This window comes from Psammomys obesus, unplaced genomic scaffold (genome assembly GCF_907164565.1).
Source record: "Psammomys obesus unplaced genomic scaffold, mPsaObe1.curated_primary_1811, whole genome shotgun sequence".
In the NCBI taxonomy this organism is placed as follows: Eukaryota; Metazoa; Chordata; class Mammalia; order Rodentia; family Muridae; genus Psammomys; species Psammomys obesus.
Window position 1 is genome coordinate 7,309,447 of NW_026596440.1, and position 22,127 is coordinate 7,331,573.

The 22,127-nt window shown below is 48.8% G+C and overlaps 1 protein-coding gene across 8 annotated transcripts in view; it reads left to right on the top strand.

Moving 5' to 3' along the window:
• The window catches only part of Fancc (FA complementation group C), a 154,507-nt gene extending 136,695 nt beyond the window's left edge, over positions 1 to 17,812 (top strand). For 7 of the 8 annotated variants that reach the window (XM_055597970.1, XM_055597969.1, XM_055597973.1 and 4 more), the window contains 5 exons: positions 1,290 to 1,365; positions 3,468 to 3,549; positions 5,591 to 5,765; positions 9,696 to 9,887; positions 15,087 to 16,138. In XM_055597970.1, the coding sequence (XP_055453945.1) occupies positions 1,290 to 1,365; positions 3,468 to 3,549; positions 5,591 to 5,765; positions 9,696 to 9,887; positions 15,087 to 15,224 (663 nt within the window). In that variant the 3' untranslated portion in view covers positions 15,225 to 16,138. Of the gene's footprint in view, positions 1 to 1,289; positions 1,366 to 3,467; positions 3,550 to 5,590; positions 5,766 to 9,695; positions 9,888 to 15,086; positions 16,139 to 16,374 lie in introns of those variants that run through there. The other variant, XR_008719058.1, reaches the window with a different exon arrangement.
• The last annotated feature ends 4,315 nt before the right edge of the window (positions 17,813 to 22,127 follow it).

The following is a 22,127-nucleotide window of genomic DNA, read 5'->3' on the forward strand; positions in this document are numbered from 1 at the left end:
AAAAAAAAAAAAACCCTGAGAAATTAAAAAAAAAAAAAAAAAGATGTAGTGTCTGTCTGTGATCAATGCCTTTGAAGATGAACAGGTTGTCCAGCAGCTTGGAGGAAATACATGCAGTGTTCATACTAGAATACTATACTATAGAATTTATACTAGAACTCTGTTCTTAGACCCTCATAGGAAACAGCAGCCAGGTTTTAATGGGTACACTCTTCAGAAAGTTATTCAAATTAGTACTGAGCATATGAACAGGGCTTAGCATTACCTGCCATACAGAGCAAGCTCAGAAGCAAGCATGTGTGAAAAGAAAGTGTCATAGCAAGCAGATCAACTAAAATCAGTGAGTTCCAGAACACCAGTGTTGGCAAGTAATTTTCATACTGTGGTGGTGGGAATGGAAAACTGTTGGCCTTGTAAAGTTACCTCTTCCACTGTACTTACTCTAGGAAACAGTAGGACCTGTCCACAAAGGCAGACATGAATGCCAGTAGCAGCTTTAATTCTAATAACCTCAGACAGGAAGCATGCATTTTTCAGGAGTGTATAGGCAAGTCCTGGTGTATTCATGGCTTCTGAGTAGTGCAAAAATGTAACTGTGCATGCAGACTCAGATGAGGCTCAAGACCATGAAGACCAGATACAGAAGTGTGTACACTCAGTGTGTCTGTCTAGGAAATGTGGGGATAAGAGACACAATTATTGTTGAAATAAAAAATTCTGGTTGCCAGGCTAGGGGTCAACTGTTGCCTTTGAGTCACAGAGACCTCCCCAGGGTGGTGGCAGTATTCTGTGTCATGATGGGTATTCATGTCTTGGGTGGATTCACATACTCACGCAGGATTAGCAAGCTGTGTACCTCATGTGTTGTAGACTTCACTTTGTTAGTTTCTGCCTCTGGCAGATATCGGTAAGTATCGGTAAGTAGCCTTGTGCTCTCAGCGTAAGAGCTGCTTGTTAGAGACTTTCATTGTCAGAACTCCATGCTGAGTCCCTGAGTCCCACGAGTGTTTAGCAGCCCTCTCTGAAGCAGATGATAATGTTTGTGGCTGGCCTTGTGTGAGGAGAAACCTCAGTACAGATGGCAAGACAAGAATGTGATTTCCCTAAGTTCAGAAAATGACTTTTAAAGAAGATGACTGGGTTTTCTGCTATTTATGAGATTATTGGCAGCGTGTTCAGGATGTTTGAGGATATACTCTGCCTGGGTCAGTATAGTGGGTCACTAGGGCTGAGGCAGGCACTGCCTCCCTGTCCCAGCATTCATGCCACTTCTGTTTTGACTCTTCTAGCTGAAGTTTGCCCTCAAGACCTACTTTCCTTACGGTGCTCCATCTCTTACTGCAGCGCTGTCCCAGCACCCTGAAGGTGAGCTGAGGTCCCTTGGCCTGTGGGTGGGCATGGAGAACGATGGCCTCTTCCTCCTAGAAAAACAGCGTGCTTATCCATTCAAGCTCTTGGGGTTCCATTTGTGTGGAGTCTTACCTGAGAACCTGCTTTGCTTCCCAGGTGTGAGAAAGAAGAGATGGCCCAACTACTTGGAGAGTCAGTCAGCCTGTGATAACAGCTTCACTGAGGCTGCCAGGGACAGGCTGAGTCAGAGCACGACAGTGCCCTGTTTGTTCTCCTCCCTTGCTCTATGCAGCCTTGTTACAGAAGAAAGGATAAAGTGAAGGATGAGGCCATGGAAGTTTAGGGCAAAATTTTTTTTTTCTTTTAAGCCAAGAAGATTTTGAAAAGATTCAGTAAAATTCTATTTTTAGACCCCAACTTCTTCTGATTCATCTGCCAGTCTGCTTTCCTAGGCCACGTCTGTAATCTAATGGTGTTGATCTGTGGCTGTGTCTATGAGCTCATGTTTAGGGAATGTCTCAGCTATGAGCTTAAAGGAGCCTTTTCCCTCTGACGCCGACAGTCTGTAGACAAGGCCCGTGACAGGAAGAGGAGGGATGGAGGAGGGCTCATGTTTCCCTGCTGTGGCTGCTGTGGCTTCTTTCTGGCTTGAGTCAGATCTGTTTGAGGTAATTAGACTAGCCAGAGTTCCAAAGCATTTTGCAAAGTCTAAATGCCTTTTCCTTTTTCTATAAGATGGAGGTTCTTGCCTAAGATGGGTTACACCACAAAGCCCTCTCAGACAGAGCTGAGGTCTGGTGAGCACAGGGGCCTCAGAGGGAAGTGGCTTTTAAACCTTCTCCTCTACCATACCTAAGGAGCAGTCATGCCCTCTTTTTATTTTTTACTTTTCATCCATTGGGGATAGATTAGGAAAACTTTATTAGCAGAATAGAGAAGTAAGGACTACAACTACCTGGGCCCATTGTGGAAGACTGGGGGCAGACCTGCTAGAAAGCAGTCTGGGCATCTCAAAGGACACTGGTGCACAATTCAGTCATGGCCACAGCGTGAACTTGGGCTGTCTGCCTTTCCATCCTGCAAAGTCAACAAGTGACCTTCAGCAAAAACCTAGAATCTCTGTGTTGATCTGGACAACAGTTTTTATACCTGTTGCTTTGAGGGAAAGTTGGTTATTTTAGGAATGTAAGCATCTGCTCATCTGAACTGTACTTCATGTGGTACAGTCCTGAGGGCGTAAAACAAAACCCTCACTGCCAAGTGGTGACCTTTAGGGGCCATAGGAGAAGAAAATTAGTGTCTAAGTGACTAGTAAGGGGGGCATGCTATTTTCCTTCAGAAGTTAAGTCACAGGCCTGAGAGAGGAGCCACTGTGTCCCCCAGGTCTACATTTTGGAAGAACAGTGGAGGCCCTTCCACCTCTGGTGTTGTCGTGTGATTGATGATAACTATGGATACATGCAGGTCAGATGCTTAAGGGCAGGTCAGACACTCTAACAACTGCTTTCATTTGCACTGTTCTGTGTGCTTTCCCCCTGGCTTGTACTGTAAAACTGAAACACCCCGGCCTGATCACACTCCAGAAAAATAGTTGAGCTGTCCATTGCTTGTCCCTGCTGATATATTCAGTACGGTCCCTTTGTGTTTTGATGTCACAAGTTTGAGATGAAACTAGAACATGGTAAAAAGAAAAGCACAGGGCATGTGTAAGAAGGCAGTCCAAGTCCTCAGGAACTGGAAGGAGTTTTTCACTAACCTTTATACAACCCCGTGAAAGGTATGTGAAACCAGGCATGGTGGTGCAGGGCTGTAATGCTGTCTCCTGGAAGGCAGAGGCAGATAAATAGTAAGTTGAAAGCCAGTCTAGGCTACAGAGTGAGTTAAGGGCAGCCTGGGCTATAATTGTAACACCCTGCATGAAACAAACAAGACAACAAAAGAAACTTTGAAGTTTGACTCAGAGACAGATCCTGGCTGAGAGAAGGATGACGTGGGTTCTGTGAATGGCGGGGGTGGGTGCATTTCTTTCTGCACAATGCTTCCAGTCTGAGCTGCAGGCGTCTCCCCATGGGTTTGGCTTTCCTTCAGGCCCCTCTCTGACTTTTCTCCACCCACAGCTATCCCACAGGGACATCGGCTCCAGCCTCTGCTGCACATTTCCCAACTCCTCAGAGAAGCAATTGAAGACAGTACTCATGGGTGAGCAAGCCCTGACCATGTCTGGCCCTTTCACAGGGGGCCTCCCTGATCTCCCTTTGAGCAGGTTGGTAGCTGAAGACTTTGCTGGACCCTCAGACAAACAAGTACACATACTCACTGTCACTAGGTGAGAAATGGAGGGTGTGTGGGGCTGCAGGATGGCTTTGGGTCACAGGGGTAGCCAGCATTGCAAATGTGTCTGCAGAGTCAGGTCCTGCACTTACAGGACTGCACTTACAGTTTGAAATGTGCAAAGGAGAGAGATTGCAGAGAGGAACAATGCCCGAATGTTGAATCTCTGGCCCCCTAGGAAGGAGACTGACTGTTCCTGGTCACTTGGAGGAAATGTTAACTGTTTGTATGCCATCTACTCTTCAGTTTTTTACATCCCATCCCTCCCCGCCTTAATCTCTCTCTTCAGGGGCTGGAGAGATGACTCAATGATTCAGAACACTTGCTGTTCTTAGGGAGGACTCAGGGTTGGTTCCTTGCTTCCACATTAGGTGGCTCACAACCCCCTGTAACTCCACTACCAGAGGTTCTGATTCCCCTTTCTGTGGCCACTTACATGCCCAAGCATATACAACAGGCACACACACAAATCTAAAAATAAATAAGTAAATAACTATGTCTCCAAAGCTAGTAGACTTATATTAGAATCAGTTAGTGTGCATGCAGCATAGAGAGGCCCTCCTCTAGGTGCTGTTCCCCAAAAGCATTCCTGTGCAGCCTTGCCACCATCTTTATAATATGTCAAGCTCCTCTGAGCTTGCCCTTGTTCAGAGGATAAATGGCAGCACATTGTTTGTTGGCCCAAGAGCCTCTTGTCTTTCTTTCCCCCAAGACGCTCTTGTCTGCTGACACTGCCCAGCATGTCCAGCATGTCGGTGCTGCTGTGCCCATGTGTGTCTGATGGGCTTTGACCATCAAACACTCCTCCCAGCTGAATTCCTAAAACAGCTCAGACATAAAGCTGGTGTTTAGGTGAGGCCACCGAATGTCAGTGCCTGTGCTGACTATGGGCCTTGGGGTCTGCCTTCAGGAAAGGGTTTGAAGCAGATGTAAGACTCTTTCCCACCCCCCACCCGGAAGAGGAGAGGGAAAGGCCAGGCCTGGCAGGTGCTGTGAGCTGTAGGTTGGCTGCTTGGGATACTTGCTGATAAGGTCTGTGAGAAAGACTGGGGAGTCCCTGCCCTTCAGCTCTGTGCAGTGATGAGTTGCTTTCTTCTGATAGGGATTAAGGCTGAGGTAGCACCCGCCTTCCTTTTCCTTTATTGTCCTTCAAACTTGATCTAAAAACATCAAAGGGGAGGTATTAGATAGCAGTGACTAGAAGGCAAGAACCAGCATACAACTGGGGACTCCCACAGGCCCAGTGTAGGCAGACACTGCAAAGGCCATGATGCTCCTGTCTAGATGAAGGTTCCTATGAGGGGCCGTAGCCTATTCTGCCCTTTGTATCCTGGGGCAATGTTGTCTTGCTCAGGGCTACACTGATGGAACAGATTCCACCCTCTAATACACATTACCACTGCCAGTTTCTAGGAGGATGACAGGATAACTTGGAAAAAACCTTTGACTTCCTTGCCTGAATGTCCTGATGATGATGATGATGATGGGGGAGGGGGGCAGACAGACCAGAAGTGCTTGTCAGAAAGGTATATTTATATTTCTGCTGTGTCCCAGAGGCCAGCAGCATTCTCTGGCCTTACCTAACCTCTTTCTCCTTAACCTGGAACCACCTGGGTGGCAAGTTGCAGGGTCTCACTATGCCTCACAAGCCCACCACCCCAAAAATCTCTATCTAGAATTCTGTAAGGTCCCTATAAGTCCTCAGCATGAGAGCTTGGGAGGGTCTTTCGGTTGTCCTGTGATGGGCTTAGGGTGAGAGACAGGTATCCTGAATCAAATTTGTTGATCTGAGAGTCTTTATTTAGTGGGAAAGTACAATTTAAACTACCAGTTTGTAAACATTGAAGTTGTTTTGAAGGAAGAAGGGTCCAGGTCGCCAGCTGCCATCTGTGTGTGTCCTCTGTTCCAGGTCCCAGCGAGGTCCCTTTGAGAGCTGGTTTTTGTTTGTTCACTTTGGAGGATGGGTTGATCTGGCCATGGAACAGTTGCTGAAGAAGGAAGCTGAGCCCCCGGCAGGCCTGCTGTGGCTCGTAGTCTTCTATTACAGTCCACAGGATGGGAGTCAGCAGAGAGAACGGAGCATGGTGGGTGTAGGCCCTACTGTGTGCTGAAGGCCAGCCTCAGGGAGTGGAGAGCACCTACAGAAGGGGGTCTTGACTGGGCTTACGCTTACTTGACCCCACAGGCACCCAGGCTCAGAGCACTTGGTCAAGTGTGCTCAGAATGTGTGCACAGCCACTTGGGCTAAGCTTGCCTGTGACTTTCTTCTTTCTCCTCAGAGACCTAAGACAAGAGGCTGCCCCAGCCATCAGGCTGATCATGTTATGGGCCTTCTGTCTTCAGGGTTCTTTGATCCATTCAGCCTAGTGGCCTCAGCCGTCCTCACTTACACCCCCTGTGTAAGTGAGGGCTCTGTGCTCTAGGAGATGCCCTGCAGGGGTGACAGCTGCTCTGAGGAGTACTGTCCCAATGCAGAGACTGGCTCCTGAGCCAGTGTCTTCTCTCACCCACCAGCAGCCTGGCTAGGCTGCTTCCATCTCACTACTTTCCTGCACCAGCCCAGCTCATTCATATTGAGGGTAATCACATGACTTGACCACTTGGATCAGCTAAATAACAGGCTGGCTACACACAGGACTGGGTAGCTGTATATGGCAAAGATAATTTTGGTTATGTAGAATGTAGTTATTTCAGGAAACCATGCTTTGATTAAAGCTTTGCAACAGTCTTGGGCTGAAGAAATGGCTCAGTGGTTAAGAGTACTGACTATTCTTTCAGAGGACCCGGGTTCAATTCTCAGCATCCACATGACAGCTCATAACTGTAAGTGTAGTTCCAGAGGATCTGACATCCTTGCATAGTCATACATGCAGGCAAAACACCAATGCACATGAAATTAAAGCAAGAAGGAGGAGGAGGAGGAGAAGAAACCAACCCCAGTTTCTAGTGGTTTTTGCTGACTTTAGTAATTAAAAGGAACAGGTTTCAGCAAGTGTAGACAGTGCTCCTGTTTGTTTCAAAATCAGCGGCTAATGTAGTCTTGTGTTTCATTTGTCTAAAGCAGCAGTTCTCAACCTGGGGGTCACCTGATTTGCACAGGGATCATCTGAGACCATCAGAAAACACAGATACTTACATTACTATTCATAATAGTAACAAAATTACAGTTATGAAGTAGCAATGAATTTTATAGTCAGTGGTCACCATAACATGGGGAACTGTATTAAAGGGTCGCAGCATTAGGAAGGTTGAGAACCATTGGCTTAAAGGCTTCCATAGCACAGTGACTATGAGCCTTGGTATTTAAAAAAGTTGATGTTTAAGGATAATATTGGATTAGAATGAAACATTTTAAAGAAGCTACTATCTACATACGCATTTGAAGATTTCTGCTTAATTCAAAAGAAAACTTTCTTCCCTTTAAAGTATCATATCTGGGCTGGTGAGATGGCTCAGCAGATAATGGCAGACTTTCTATTAAGTCTGAAGACCAAAGTTTGACCCCCAGCATCTACAAAGTAGATGGCCCAAAGTTATCCTCTGACTTCCCACTTGTGTGTCATACATGCATCCATACACAAGATAAATTAATGTGATGCATATTTTTAAATTTTATTTCATTTAACTGATTCAGGACAATCCTAGTTCATTCATTTTATATTTAGTAGGAACAACTGAGGTGCATGAAGCACTTGTCATTTTTAAAGCCCCTTCATTTTGTTTTGTGTCAGGTTCTTCATAAACTGAATTGGTAGGTGTATGTTAATTCATATGGATCATAGATATTAAAAGACACTGACTTTTGAAATACAGAGTAGTGTTATAGGAGCCAGCAAGATGACTTAGTGAGTAGACACACCAGCCATCAAGCCTGGCAGCTGGAGTTTGCTTCTGAGGGCACATCACAGAAGGCAAGAACTAACTCCCAAAGTTGCCTCTGATCACATGGCCACACACATGAGTACATACGCACACACAAATTTTGTTCTTTTAAAAATGGATTTAGTTTCTAGACAGTTCCTCACTGGCTGTTTCCTACTAGTGCTCTTGGATTTAGTCTCAGCCATACTTGGGATGATTAGACAATGGAATAAAAGCAGTTGGGTGTGACTCAGAGGCAGCCACTGCCTGGTCCTAGAGCCAGAGCTTTCCATTGCTGATGCCTTGGTGCCTGGCCAGAGGTGCTTCCGAAGGACTACGGCAGACATTTTGCGGAGCTGGGGTTGTGAGGAACTTGAATACAGGTTGAACTGTATCACGGTGCATGGACAAAGTTAGACACTGGACTTTGCTGACATTTGTGCCTTTGCCTTAAAGGCAGTAAGTCATGGCTGGTCGCTTCACTGCACTTTTCTTTGCTGGCTATCCTTCGGGTACAGAAATGTGAGGTAAAAAGCTTACCTGTGCTCCCTGGGTCACACCTCTGCCAGCTGTGTTCATCTGCTTTGGCTAACTGAATTGGATCGTGATTTTTTTTTTTTTTTTGAGACTGTATTTTATATACTCTGGCTTGGCCAGGGCCCTAAACCCTTCAAACACTATCCTCTCACTTGTATGAATCTTCCCGGAGAGGCAGAGATTCACACAGTGCTGCTTGTACATGGTGGCCATCCAAGCACAGTTTATAGCTGTAGGAGCTGAAATGGCCTGAGCTTACAGAAGCTCAGTGTACCGTCAGTGGTGCCGTATCCTAGCTGCCAGGAAGAATCCCATTGGCAGTGCGTAGGCATGTAGACTGCTCATGGCACACTCTGCAAGTGTGGGAGAGGAGCAGTAAACATTACTCCCAGTGCGTGAAGCACACGGTTGCTTGGGGCTCCTTCAGATTGCTGGAGTGGTAGGTTGTTTGACCATTGTTTATTCTTCATGTTTTCCATAGTAAGCAAAAGTAAATTTTTATAATGTAGAATGAAAATACTTTAAGGAAAAAACGCTTATCTCTTACTTCAGAGAACATGCATCTCCCTTAAAGAAGCTTCTAGACACAGGAGGCACACGAGAGGAAGTCAGGACAAAACAGGATTGAGTACGGGGTATACAGGTCAATGAGAGGAGAGATTTGAGGCTTTCCAGATTCCTCGGAGTTTGTAGACCTCTTCAGACGTCATCAGCTGAGGTGGTACATAGCCTGGGAACACTGCTTCCCTCAGAGGAAGAGTGCCATGTTTCCTTTTTCATGGTCACCCTTGTGGCCAGGTGAGTCACAAGGCACTCCTAGCATACTGCTATCGTGACCGGTGGCACTGGACGGGACCTGAAATTGCAGGGGAGAAGTACCTCCCAGAGACCCACAAAATCAGCTGTGGGGATCCTCAGAACAGACCCAAGGAGCATTTTGGCAGGCTGGGACATTGATGTGATGGGCTTTGCTGTTATGCCACTGAAGCCCTGGCTTCTACCTTGATCTGTGAGCTGCAGTATAGGCTGTTACTTTAGCGAGCAGGACTCTCAGCATGAAATAAATATTTTTTATGCAAAAACAACCCACGGACTTAGAACAATTACTGTTATTATGTGGATTCCACAGACTTGTGACCTCTGCTTAAGCTGTGAACATGTACGAACAACTGTCCCAGTGTCTCCAACAAAACAAATGAGTTTGTGTGTGTGTGGCCTGTGCATCTCTCAGATGGCCCAGGCAGGGGCAGCCCTGCATTCTTATCAGCACTGCCCAGTGGGGTCTGTGTTTCTGATTGATTGTGGCTGATGGTGAGGGTCTTCAAGGGGCCTTTTGTTTTTCCCACAATAAGAAAATTCTAATGACATTCTGCTGAGGGCTTGCCTTCATTTCCTTTCATAGAAAAGAAAGGCCAGGTCCTGGCATGGTGCCCTGGCTGCTTGGTGGGCAAGATGAAAGAAAGTCAAGAAATTTCCATTACACCCATTTGGGTCCATGTGGAGCTGTGTGTGAACTAGCTGAGCCTGTACCTGGCTGTTCCTCTTCCCCTGCTTCAAAGCATCAAGTAAGTCCCAGAGTCATTCATGTCCTGAGTCCTTTGTAATGTCTCACCCAGGTGGAGCTGAAGGAATTGCTCAACCGTCTCCTGATGCTGCTCGGAAGTGGCCCCCTCTCAGCTGTCGATCTCCAGGAAGCAGCTGAGAGTCCCAGTCCACCGATCTGTGCACAGCTCGTCAGATGCCTTCTTCTCAGCCTTTTGCTATGGACCCCGGAAGGCCATGCCAGTGCCCGGGAAGCCATCACCTGTGTAAGTTGCTCTCTTTTCCAACCCGTACTTCACATTTACACTCTAGGTCAATTAGATAATCTAATTTGGTTATCTCCTTGAGGGTCAAGGCCTTTAAGAGCATAGCCCAGGATACTGTCCCAGGGTCTGGAAGTCAGTCAGCAAGGCCACCGCTGGCACAGACCCAGAGGACACCTTTGCTGTTCAAGAAAACTAGTTTTTGTGTTGCTGTTACAAAATCTGAGAAAACAACTACAAGGAAAGACTTACATATTTTGCTTTCAATTGGCTCAGTGGTGCTGGGCCCATGGTCAGGCAGATCATGTTGGCGAGGACTTGTGGCATTGGTTGTCTACCCAGAGTGTGGAGAAAACGGGGATCATCACCCATGACAACATCCCTAACGACCTCCCCCAGTGACCCGCTTCCTTCAGATAGTCCTACAGTACCCAGAGCCTCCTCAATAGTCCTAGCAGCAACTGTGAAGTCCTAGACATGTGAAGCACATGAGCCTGTTGGAGGACAAGTTGTATAAACTGTGACAGTTAGTTGGAAATTCTTGTAGAAGCACACAGGGCATGATGGCTTTGTAAAGGGCTCAGTCAGAAGTGAGTCACATTTGTAACGTAAGACCTTGCAATGATGGTTTGAGTATGACACCAAAAACAACAAAAGGAAAAGCTAGGGAAGGTAGACTACATCAAAGTTTAAAACTTGTGCATCAAAGGATACTATCAAAGTGCAAGGATGAATCAAGAAGGGGAGAAAACCAGGGTTAGGATGTAATATATACAGAATGCATTCAGAATTCTAATGACTGATAACAATACTAAACTATCTCTAGTGTAAGAATAGGATAGATACTTCTCCAAGGAAGATGTGCAAATGTTCAGAAGAAGCACCTGGGAAGATGCCCATGGCACTGTGGTTACCACATTGCACACCTAGATGGTGGCTGCTGCAGAATAAGTAAAGCAATACTGAGAATTAGAGCGGCATCCTCAGGTGTTCAGGCGTGTGTTTCCAATAAAGACCGCTAGAGTGATGCAACTCTGAAGGAAGTGAAGTCTCACTCTGCTATGGGACATAGAGATCCTGTCCCCAGGCTTCCCCAAAGAACTGACAGCAGGGCCTTAAACAGGTATCTGTGTACCATGATTTGCAGCTGGTGATAGCAGCAAGAAGGAATGCATGGCTGGATAATGCATGCCTGTGCAGACATACCATGGATTACCCTTTGGGCTTGGAAAGCCAGGCCCTTCTGCCACGTGTTAAAATGTGGATGAAGCCTGAAAGCTTTTTGTACTGTGGAATCAACCATTTGCAAGGAAACTGACGCAAGTCCACCTGTTTGAGTTCTTTGGAATAATCTGGTTCGCAGAGGCAGAAGTAGGGCAGAGGCTTCCCCGGGGTTAGGGGGTTTAGTATTTAACCTGTGCAGAGTGTCTGGAGATGGGTGGAGTAATGGTCATACAACATTGTGAATGTAGGTGGTGCAGGCCTGGAATCCCAGCAGATGAGAGGAGACAGGAGGACCAGGCATTCAGGGTCATCCTCAGCCACATGTGAGTTGGGGCCAGCCTGTGCTACATGCGATACCGCCTCAAAAGAAAACAAAAGGTGAACCACAGCATTGCCAAGCACAAGTTTTACTCTCAATTAAAAGATATTAGCACCTTATGAAAATACATAGCTTGATAAAGTTTTACAAACAGAATAAAAAAAAATAGAATTAAGGTATTCAGCAGCCAGCAACCCAGTCAAGAAAGGGCTGTTCCCAGAGCACCTCCTGGGTGTCGGTATGAACGAGAACACTAGAAGGAAAGTCAGGAGGCAGATGCCTTCCTGCCAAGAGCCCTCTATCCATCAGACAGAGGCCTCCTGTGCCTTGGGAGCTAAATGCAGGAGAGGACTGCCCTGTCCTGCATTGGGGCATGTTAGGTCCAGAGTAAGGATATATTAAGAAAGCTAGTGAGTATGGTCCTAGAATACATGCCTTCAACAACATGGCAAAGCAGGACATGGTAATGAGGGAGAGAGGCAGTCACCAATGCAAATGTTGCCTCACTGTAACTTCATCTGCCATGTTGGATGTGGGGGATGTTAGACAAAGGGTCCAGTATTGCAGTTATGAGTGGGTCCTGACTCAGTGACTCCACCTGAAAGTCCCTCAGCTACACTTCAAGTGTTCTGCGTATAGTGTACGAAGTAATGGCTGTGTTAACTAGACTGAGAATCAGTTCACAGTGTGGATATAGCAGAGCCATCACCAGAAACAAACGGCAACATAGAGTCCCCTTGAAACAGGAGAACGCCATATGCCATGAGCTCACCAGTCAGCTTCCATGCCAGGCCTGTTGCAGTAGCTCTACCTGTCAGCTTCTCCCTGGGAGTCAGGCTAGCATGTGACACCCAGTGTCACATGATAACAGTGAATTTGTGTGGTCTCTCTTTGATTTCTTTTCTTGGTGATGTGATAGAATGTCCTGAGAAAAACAAGGTAGTTTATTCTGGCTCACAGTTCTAGGGTACAGTCCATCACGGTGGGGATGTTGCAGGAGCTGGAGGTGTAGCCGATCACAGCCTCCTTATTCAATAAACAGAGCATCATGGATGTGTAGACTCACCTGAGCTAACCTCTCTATTCAGTCTAGGACCCCAGGCCATGCACCAGCACCGCTCAGTGCATCATCCTGCTTGAGTGGACAATCTACGTAACTACTCATTGGCTTGTTCAATACCATTAACACCCCACAACAACACAATCACAGCAGAATGATAGCCCAGGTCTCATGAGAGGAAAAACATTAGACACCCCCGGTAAGGGACATTGTACAGAACTCCTAATCCTCGTCACGGTCATAAGAAAAATGACTGAGGAAACTTCATAGCCAAGAGCCAACGGACACACGATGGCAAAGTGTGCTATGTTGGTACCCTGGAGAGGACACAGAGCACTGAGGAGTAAGAATAAAAAGTGTGCTTGAGGGATAGGGATACAGCATGGGTAGTGGGAGCTCTCTCCACTGTGTAATCCCTGCAGTGACCAAGTCTGATAGTGTTGAGTTGGCAGTAGGTGCTTCTCAATTATGGAATTGGTGTGTCTGACCTCTTCATAAATGCTCACATTGTCTATGGACAGAGGGTCAGCTCTGCTGCTGGGACATGTCCTTCGGGGCCACAGGGTCCCTGCTCTGTTACAGTCCTGTCACCCTCACTGAGTAGAGTTAGCAGGGAGTTTCAGGGGACCATTAATCAGGTCTATTCCAGGCACCCATTAACGGTGCTAATCTACACCTAACACTGCCCAATCACAGAAACTCCAGGTCAGATCAACTGCCTAGAGTACACAGAAAGGCCTTACACTAGTTCCTCCAAGTTGTGCTCCCTCTGGCTTAGGTGCTGTCCTTACAGACACTGACAGCTGTCATTGACACACAGCCTTCCTTTAGAGGAGGCATAGCTCCAGGCATCAGTAGCTGGGCTTTTGGTTTCTAACCGAGTTAATGGTAGTAGTCATCAACATTCAGGTTAGCCTTCTGCAAAAGGGCACTTCTGTAGGAGCAGTGTGGAGATCACCGTCCGAGGACTTTTGCCTTTGTGCAGATTTAATGTGAATTCAGAGAGTTGGTACAGAGCCACTTCCAGGCGTGCGGTGTGCCCTCTGTCTCAGCAGCCAGTTCTACAGAACTGAGTGGGCACTGTAGCAGGCAGCAGCTCTACTTCCCTAGGACCTCCTGCCACCTTGCCAGTCTCTCCTTCCCGGCACAGCTTCGTTCCAGCCGTGAGCCTGGGGGTTGGCTGGCTCCTGGTCCTCTCGTGGGCTTCCCTGCCTGGCTTTGGCCTTCTGAATTGCCATATTCCTCAGCAGCCATCTGCTCTGGGTTTTTCTTTCTCTGCCCCTCATTGCCACATCCTTGTTCCCTCACTGGTGCTAGGATGGGCGTGCTTAGAGCACGTTTATGTTTGTAGCCTTCTCCATCCTGCCTGCTCTCACTGCATTTTTGTGAACCTCCTCTTGTCTTGAACTTCCTTCCCATCAGGTTGGCAGCAGTGTGAGATCAGCTCTGAGGTTTCCACATTGACTGTGACTTAACTTTTTCAACACAGTGCAACACCCCAACCAGCTAGGGCATACGTTTCTGTGGGGCTCCAGGTCCGGGAAAGACACAAGGTTAGGCTGGGTAGTGACTACCTACTTGGCCCTGAGTGGGAGGCAGTCTGTGCCCACACAGGGGCTAGACATACATGGTGTCTTTAAGGCACCTGGGGACTGATGCTGCACCAGGAAGGACAGAGGCTGCCTCTAAGGTCCAGCACCGTGCATCTGGGCAGTGACAGGTCGAAAGCCCAAAGCCTGAAGAAGCCAGGCCATCCCAAGCCCCATTAACTTTAGCAACATGGCGAGGTATGCAGATGTTAGGACTGCAGCTCTCCCTAGCTGTGTTCCACTTTACTGGTGGCCAGAGGTAGGAGGCCCAGGAGTGAAGGGCTGACTAGGCTGTGGGCCGGTGAAGGCTCAAAGTCAAGTTAGGGTAAACCTAGGGCCACTGGTCACCCTAGGGAAAGGCCTGGGGAGACAAGAGGAAGCTGAGGTGGGGAATCTGCAGGTGCTGTATGAACCAATACAACAAGCATACCTTCCTCCAAACTCAGGGTTCCTTCATGCTGCTGCATTTAAAAGGTAGTGTCTTGCACAGATGACAGAGTCTCAACCTCCCTCTGTCATCTCAGCAAAATTCTGTGAGGAAAGAAAGTACTGATGTCAACAAGCAAGAATGCCTCAGGGCTGTTAAAAGTTCAGTTACCACCTACTCTGCATGCTGTGCTGTAGGTGGATGGCCCAGGAATGTCAGCTTAAGGCTGCTTGTGTGGAAGCAGGTGGCCTTTGCAAAGGAAGTAAAGTGACAGACACAGTTTGCTCCTCATAGTACACAATCCCAAAGCTGTGGCAGAGTGCTGAGAAGTCCTTGCTGCCTCCACTCTGCTTACATGTGTCCCTGAGAGCCTAAGACCACTTGGGCTCATGTGGTGGGGCTGGTCATCAGGAAGTGGCCCTTAGTGGCCTAGAGAGGGACCCCTGGAGACAGACGTGCTTTGATAACTACCTTGTAAACAAGGCAGAAGTGACCCATGCCTCCCCTGTAGCCTTCTGCTGCGTGTACTGGGGAGGGCTGTCTGGATAGTGGTTTTCACCTTCCCTCTCTTCCCTGGTGGCAGATGGTGCACACGGATGCTGCAGCCCATGAGATTGTCGGCTTTCTTGACCAGACCTTGTTCAGATCCGATCATCTTTGTGATGAAGCCTCAAGAAAACTGGCCAGAGAGCTCCTTCAGGAGCTGCAAGCTCAGGTCTAGCAGGCAGCACAGAGTGTGTGGACTTTGCATGGACATCTGTCTGGTGAAGCTCCGACCCTGGAGGCCCTGTCTGACTTGAGCACACCTGTGCCTATGCATGCTGTGCAGCCTGGCCAACGGGGTCCATGAGAGTTATGAAGGGAAAGGTCCATACCACCCGGAGCGTTCCAGTCTTACATGATGAGAGCCATCCCTGCCTGGTTTACTGACTCCTTTATCCCCCCATGCTGATAAAGGTGCCAGTGAATGGTGGAGGGATGCTCAGCAGCAGGAAAGGTGAGCCCTGCAGCACACAGGTGAGCACTTCCCTTAGCAGGAACTGTTGCCCAGCAAGGCCTTTGTTCCTCAGTGCTGAAACGCTGTAAAGCACCCACTGCAGTTGGCGGGACAGAGGTGGCCAGAAAAGGGTCATTAGTTCCTCCTCCAGCAAACGTCCAAAAAAATCTGCTTCTTGGGTGACCCATGTAGAGTAAAACAGGATTTGGGAACTGAAAATTAGCCTGTCCTCCACTCGCTGTGGATGGGAATGCTGAGCACATCTGTAAGTTATCTAGTGAGACTGTATACAAGTAAGCAGTGTGTGAGCAGAGAAGGCCACCAAGCTGTGATCCTCCTGTAGATTTGCTACGAGAACCCTTGTCTCAAGTGCAGGTCAGCGTCAACTCTCAGAACGTGGGAGTACACTCATAGGACGACATTTGATTGCTGCACTTACAGGGTCACTTAGAAGCATGGTGGAAAAGTTGGGAAGGGCCCTGGCTTTTCCCTTGCATTTACTCATCCAGGCTCTCAACCAGCAGCCAGGGCAACACTGACCAGCCTGTGCTCGCTGGATCCCTGCTGATGGGTCCATGGGAAGATGGGGCTAGACTTTTTAGCCTTTTCACTCTAAATAAAAAGTACTTGATTTTTTATTCAATTATTCCCCCTCCCATAAAAAAAAAAAAAAAGAAAGAAAGCTTCCCCTCCTACCTGTGGAAGCTTCAGGTCCCACAAAACTTGGCTTGGAAAAGACCATTTCTGACTTACCTCTGGACAAGCTGGGGTTCTGTCACCAAAGAAGGGAGAATGTCCAGAGGACAGGTAGATAGGAGCACTCAGTTGTTTCCTGTAAGCTAAACTTAATTATGACCGCACTTCTCTCTGACAGAGTCGCTGAGGTACTTTCCATTCTGAATGGGAAGAACAGCGTACACACTGCCGTTCTTTCTCCCTGTGTGTTCACACGTTTGTATCCTGCAGCGGTCAGGAAGAGAAGGGATTGTGTGCACTCTGCTTCCCTAGGACCCAGCCCACTCAGTTATGCAGATGCTGGGTGGTTGGCAAGGACCCTTCTTGGCCAAGGAGCCCAGAACTGCAGTTGGAGAAAGATGAGAGATGAGTGACCCTTCCTCTCTCTCTCCCCCTCTCTTTCCATCCAGAATATGGTCCTGCTCTTAGCTGGATACTGGATTTGAACACGAAGTCTTTATCACAAAGCCATTTCACAAACCCCAATCCAAAATTAAGCAAAATAAACTCCTTACAGAAACCAGACTCACATTTATTCCAGGCCATGTGCTAACTTTCGAGTGTACAGGTCCTAGAAACAGCATGGTTAAGGAGTTACTGCTCCATCCAGAATCCAGCTGTAGCTACTTAACTGGAAGAATGTAAGATGGACAGTCAGGTGGGCTCTATACACCTGTGTCTACCCGCCGATGACCGGTGATTAGATGTGCTGCATACAAATAACAGTGTCACTTGGTTTTACAAAGGAAGAGGGCTGGGGAGATGACAGTTCAGCAGGTCGAGGTGCTGCAGGCCTGGCCACTGGAGTATCGCCCCAGAGCCCACATAAAGGTAGAAGAGACCCAGACCACTTTGTTGTCCTGTGATCTCACATTTACACCATGTTCATGCCCAACATTATGCATAATAATTATAAATACAAATTTTTAATTTAAAAAATAAATTCTTACAGGCTACAACATGGAAGCTGCTATGCTAAGCTAGACCAGCCAGCCAGATGCAAAAGAACATTGTAAAATGTACATACGATCCTAAGAACAGAAAGATTCATGACAGCCTGGTAATTCCATGGGAGAGCAGGGATGGGGTTAGTGTCCGATGGGTACAAAGGATTCTGTCGGGGAAGAGAGAGTTCAGAATACAGATGGCAGCAGTCACACAGCGATGAGACAGCACTGATGTTTGCTCTCAAGACACCACGGCAGTGAATTCTCTGCTGTGAATATTTTACCACAATAAAACCACTAAAACCTAGATTACAGTTCCGTCCACCCTGTAACACACCTGCTTTGGGTATCCCCTCCATTTCCGGGTGGCCTGGATCCCAGTGACGAGAACATTGGGATGGTACTCAGATGGTATTGCGCATATACAACAGCCAAGGTTATGCGGTGAAGCTAACCTTGGGGTAAAGCCCTGGCTCAGTGAGTTAAGCCAAGACATTAGGAAAAAAGTGCACCTAAGGCCTGGCTCTGTTAGCAGGCTTTCACATCCAAGCTAGTCAAGTGGTTAACATGAAGAACGAGCTGACGGGCTCAGCTGTGTGCCCAGGCTACAGAAGAGCTGAGCGAGAGAGCAGAGGGTGCCCACACGGTGCCCACACGACACAGTGTGTCTGCTGGAAACCCCAGATCTCTGCCCTGTGTACCCATGGCTTCTACGCCCAGGGAGTCAGCCAACGGCCTTGTCAACTTTGAAATGTGTTCACTGACCTCATTCAAAATTCTTTGTCTTCCCACTTAAGACAGTCATCAGCTATTTCCAGTTCACAGTCTCATGCCAGTAGTCCAGAGATGGTTTAGGTGTGAGTGAGGTGCTCGCCTGCGGTCCCAGCTCTAGCGGTAGAAGGACCTGGAGGTACAGGTGACCCTCAGCCACTCAGGAAGCTTGAGCGAGGATGTGTCCTGGCTGTGTGGTCTGACAGTGTAAATGTAACAGTTCTATACAGACTTGAGTGTCTTTGGAATTTGTGGAGGGCCCTGAACCACCCCTCAGTGACACTGCACAATGGCTGCTGTGCTGCCTCTGGAGCGGTGTGAGGCAGGGTGCTGGTTTTCTAGTTAAGTACTCATTGTTGGATCCTTGTGTTCTGACATGCATCCCGGGGACTTGGGCTCCATCTGCCGTGTGCCTGACCTTTGTACAATCGATGGCCTCGCTCCTCTCCCCTCCCCTCTCCTCCCCTCCCCTCCCGCTCTGGCGAGACCCCACTGGCACCAGTCTTTTCATGGACATAGTAAATCAGGTTAAAATCACAACTACAATTCTTTGCCATTAGATCACTATTGCTTTTTATAATTCAACAAACTGCTACCCACAGCCTCCTTCCCCAGGCAGACCTCACAGCCGTCTCCAGCCTTGATGGGCCACACTGCTGAGTCTCCAGAGACTCAGCATTGGAGTCTGGAGGTAAGGGATGAGGTGAGGCTGTGCTAGGCCCAGGTGGCCTTGCTCCTCCGGCTTTTCAATGCCTCAGGTTCCATCTGGTTTAGGAGGCTACACTTCCCCCACAGGCTATTCCATCTGGAGCGTGGGCAGAAAAGGCAGACCCACCAGAGCAGAAAAGAACCCTCCAGAATTTGGGATGCTGAGTACTACAGTTAGTAGTTGCAGCACCTCCCACTGCCACTCCATTGGCACAGCAGCAGAGCACCAGGCTCAAAGGGGGCCTGGAAAGAAATTACGAGCAAGCAGAGGAAAAAGTTGGCTTAAGCAGTGAGGGGCACACAGCCACAATGAGCCATGTGGCCAGGACAGAATATGGCCTGGGCTGTCACTTCCCTGGTGGATCACCTTCCTGGAATGCCCCGGGGCTCCCCTGGCCTCCCGGCCCTCCATCCTGCCAGTGCCTAGGTAAGGTTGCTATACAGATAAGAGACAGTGGGTTGACTCAGGACCGGTGGGACAGGTCCGGTACCCATCCCCGTTCTGTCCTTGGGGTTCGTAGGCCAACCCAAGCCTGTTCCATCTCACGACACTGAAATGACCAGGTTTGATTTTCTAGGCTGTCTGCAGAGAAAGGGCCTTGTATCTCCAACACAAACCATGCCAGTTTTCTAGTGCCATCATCAGCTGCTGATCACATTCTTGTGACTGCGTCCTACCTTCTTTTGTTTCCTGGGCTTCTTTGAGAACAAGGGGCATGGACACTCCCAACTGGCTCAGCCTCCAAGGCGGAGCTTCTCTCTGGCCAGTCTTCCATGGGGTTATACATGGTAGCAAAGTTCTCAGCGCCTGCCCTGTCCTGGGAAGCTTCCTCGGTTTGTGCAAGGTTACCTTCCTCCTTTTCACACTGTCTGGTTTGTGGTCTGGGAGAGAGCACCAATGGGTGGGAAGGGGTTATAAAACCTTGCCCTGAATAGTGGTCTGCTGCCGCTTCTTCCTACCTCATAAACGCCACAGCCTAGCCAGGGGGCTGAGTTCATGCCCCTCACTGAGATTAAGCAACTTTCCTCGGGAGGTTCAGGCAGGCCCAGCCCCAGCCCTGGATGTCTCGGAGATGAGGTGGGGCCAGGCCGCCTCCAGGGTCTCTCTCTCCACTTGAGGGCTGACTGTTGTCTTGATGGCTCTTTTGAGTATGGGAACCCCAAGGTAGCTCAGACTGAAATGCCCGGGAAGGAGTGTTCCAAGGGGTTGCTTAACCACCAAGCTTTTGGAAACAGTGTCAAGCCACTTGATGTCAAGTACTGTGGGAATGGCTATGGCAGGCCAACCACAGCCGCAGGCCCGGCACCCAGGTCTGCTTGGAGGCGTAGCTGGGGCAGGCTGTGCCCCTTTTCCTTCCCAGGCCAGTGCCATTCCCCTACTGGCTGGCTCCATCTACAGCCCAGGCAGTGGCCAGCTGGACTGAAGCATAAAGCCTTGCATATGACTCCTTCAGATCCCAAGCCCCTAAGTACTGCTTTCTGTTTTAACAGCTGCTTTGGGGAGTTGCAGCAAAGGTAGCACTGGAGAACAGAGGTCCTTCTGTGTGTGCCATCCCCAGCTAGCTGCACCTCACTGGGCTCCTGTGGCCATGTCCTGCTGAACCAGTCGGGAGAAAAATTGGTAGGGGCTGCAGAATCTTCTCTTCATTTTCAATGCAAGGCTTACACTTAGGTACATATGTCATTTCTGTTCTACCCTGGGGACATTCAGTGACATTTCTGCTCACCACGAGCAAGAATGCCTTGCCAGGGTATAGAATGTATTTCATTCTTTTGATTTCCATTAAAAATAAATGCTTTAAAATCCTCCACTTCTACTGGCGCAGCTGGGGCAGAAAACCCAGAGCCTTTCTCAACACCACCCTTCCTTTCCTGCCTAGGTCCAGCCAGAACTGGGTGGTGGGCTCTTAGCCAGCTGGCCCCTGCCCCTTCCTGGGGCTCAACTCTCCCCAAAAATCAGGTGTGGTGAGGCCAATGGCTGCCTTCCTAAGCCAAGGTCAGGGTATATGTAGGGTGGACAACACAGTGGGGTCAGTGCCCTTCCCTCCTATGCAAGTCGCCATGGTCCAGGGGCCAGCAACAGAAGAGCCAGATGCACCCCCTTCCTCCATACCTAGCTACCTGGACCAGGCAGAGCCTGGCCATAGTGCTGGCCATGGTCCACTGAGGCCTGCTGTAACCCTTGTGGGAGCATCCGCAGATAACACTGGTTCATGGTACTCATCTGGAGAGGAGATGGAATGACTACTAGGCCATCTTGTTCCAAGTGGCCAGACCAGGGGTGGGAGGAGGCCATTTATGATGGTCTCAGTGAGCGCAGGCTGGCCCAGCCCTGGCCTCTTGTTCTCTAGTGATGGAGATGTTCTTGGCAATCAAGATGACAGTGTTTGGTGACTGACAGGCAGAAGAGGCTGGAGTGTTCCTGCAGTCCCACTCACCTCTTGGCTGTGATCTTGTGAGGATCCTCCTATCCCAGCCCCTCTGCCCACTGGTGGCATCAATCCATTGGCATGTTTTGCTCCTTCCTTAGAAGCTAGCATCTTCACCAAGAACCCACGTGTCTCCTCAGGGCCCATGTATCAAGCCTGAGGAAAAGGTACACCCCTGAGTTCCTCCAGGAATGGCTCAAGTGAGGCTGGGAAATGGCATGGAAACAGTACTGGCAACAAGTGTGTCTGACCATCAAGCACAGCCTCTGTTTCTGTCCACATTATGTAGCAGACCTTAGTTCGGACTTCAGGCTTTTCAACAGAGGCTCACCCTCACATCCGAGCAGCAGTGTGGACAGGTCCCATATGGGCGTTCCAAGTCTGCTGCTGCGTAGGAAGGCAGGGCAGTGGGAATGCTTGGACATTAGACACTCTGAAGACCAAGACCTGAAGCCACTGGGAAGAACCCAAGCAGCCAAAGCAAGACACGGGGCTCAGCCCCCTGACAGCACCCACCTGTGCAGCAGTTCTGGACAAAGAACAAAACCAGACCAAACCAGGGCTCGATGCTCACCCCCAATTCACTGCAGGTAGGGGCTGCTGAGATTCTGGGTGTGGTTCCTGGTCCATCTCTAAGCAAGCCCAAAGTGAGTGCTTCTGAGAATGCAGGGCCACAGGCTCAGCCATCTATTTCAAGTCTTCACAGAGTGTAGTGTAATATGAAGTCTTTAACACATTTTGATTGTTCTACCATTACTGTATACAAAGCAGATGACCATTTGCAAGTCTCCGGCAACCATCCACAACGAAGTCCCTGGTATACAACTCAGGCTCTGAAGCCCAATGGCTCTTTGCCAACATTTCTCTCAGTCTGACCTAAAGCCTCCCTCACCCAGCAGGTCTGAATGCAGAAGCCTGCCATGCGGAGTACTTCTGGTTCCTTCTCACATGGCTCAGCTTTGTCCAGCTTTGACTGCACCCACGGCACAGCCCCAAACATCTTTCCCTGGAGAGGAACTGGAACTTCTTAGAGCTTG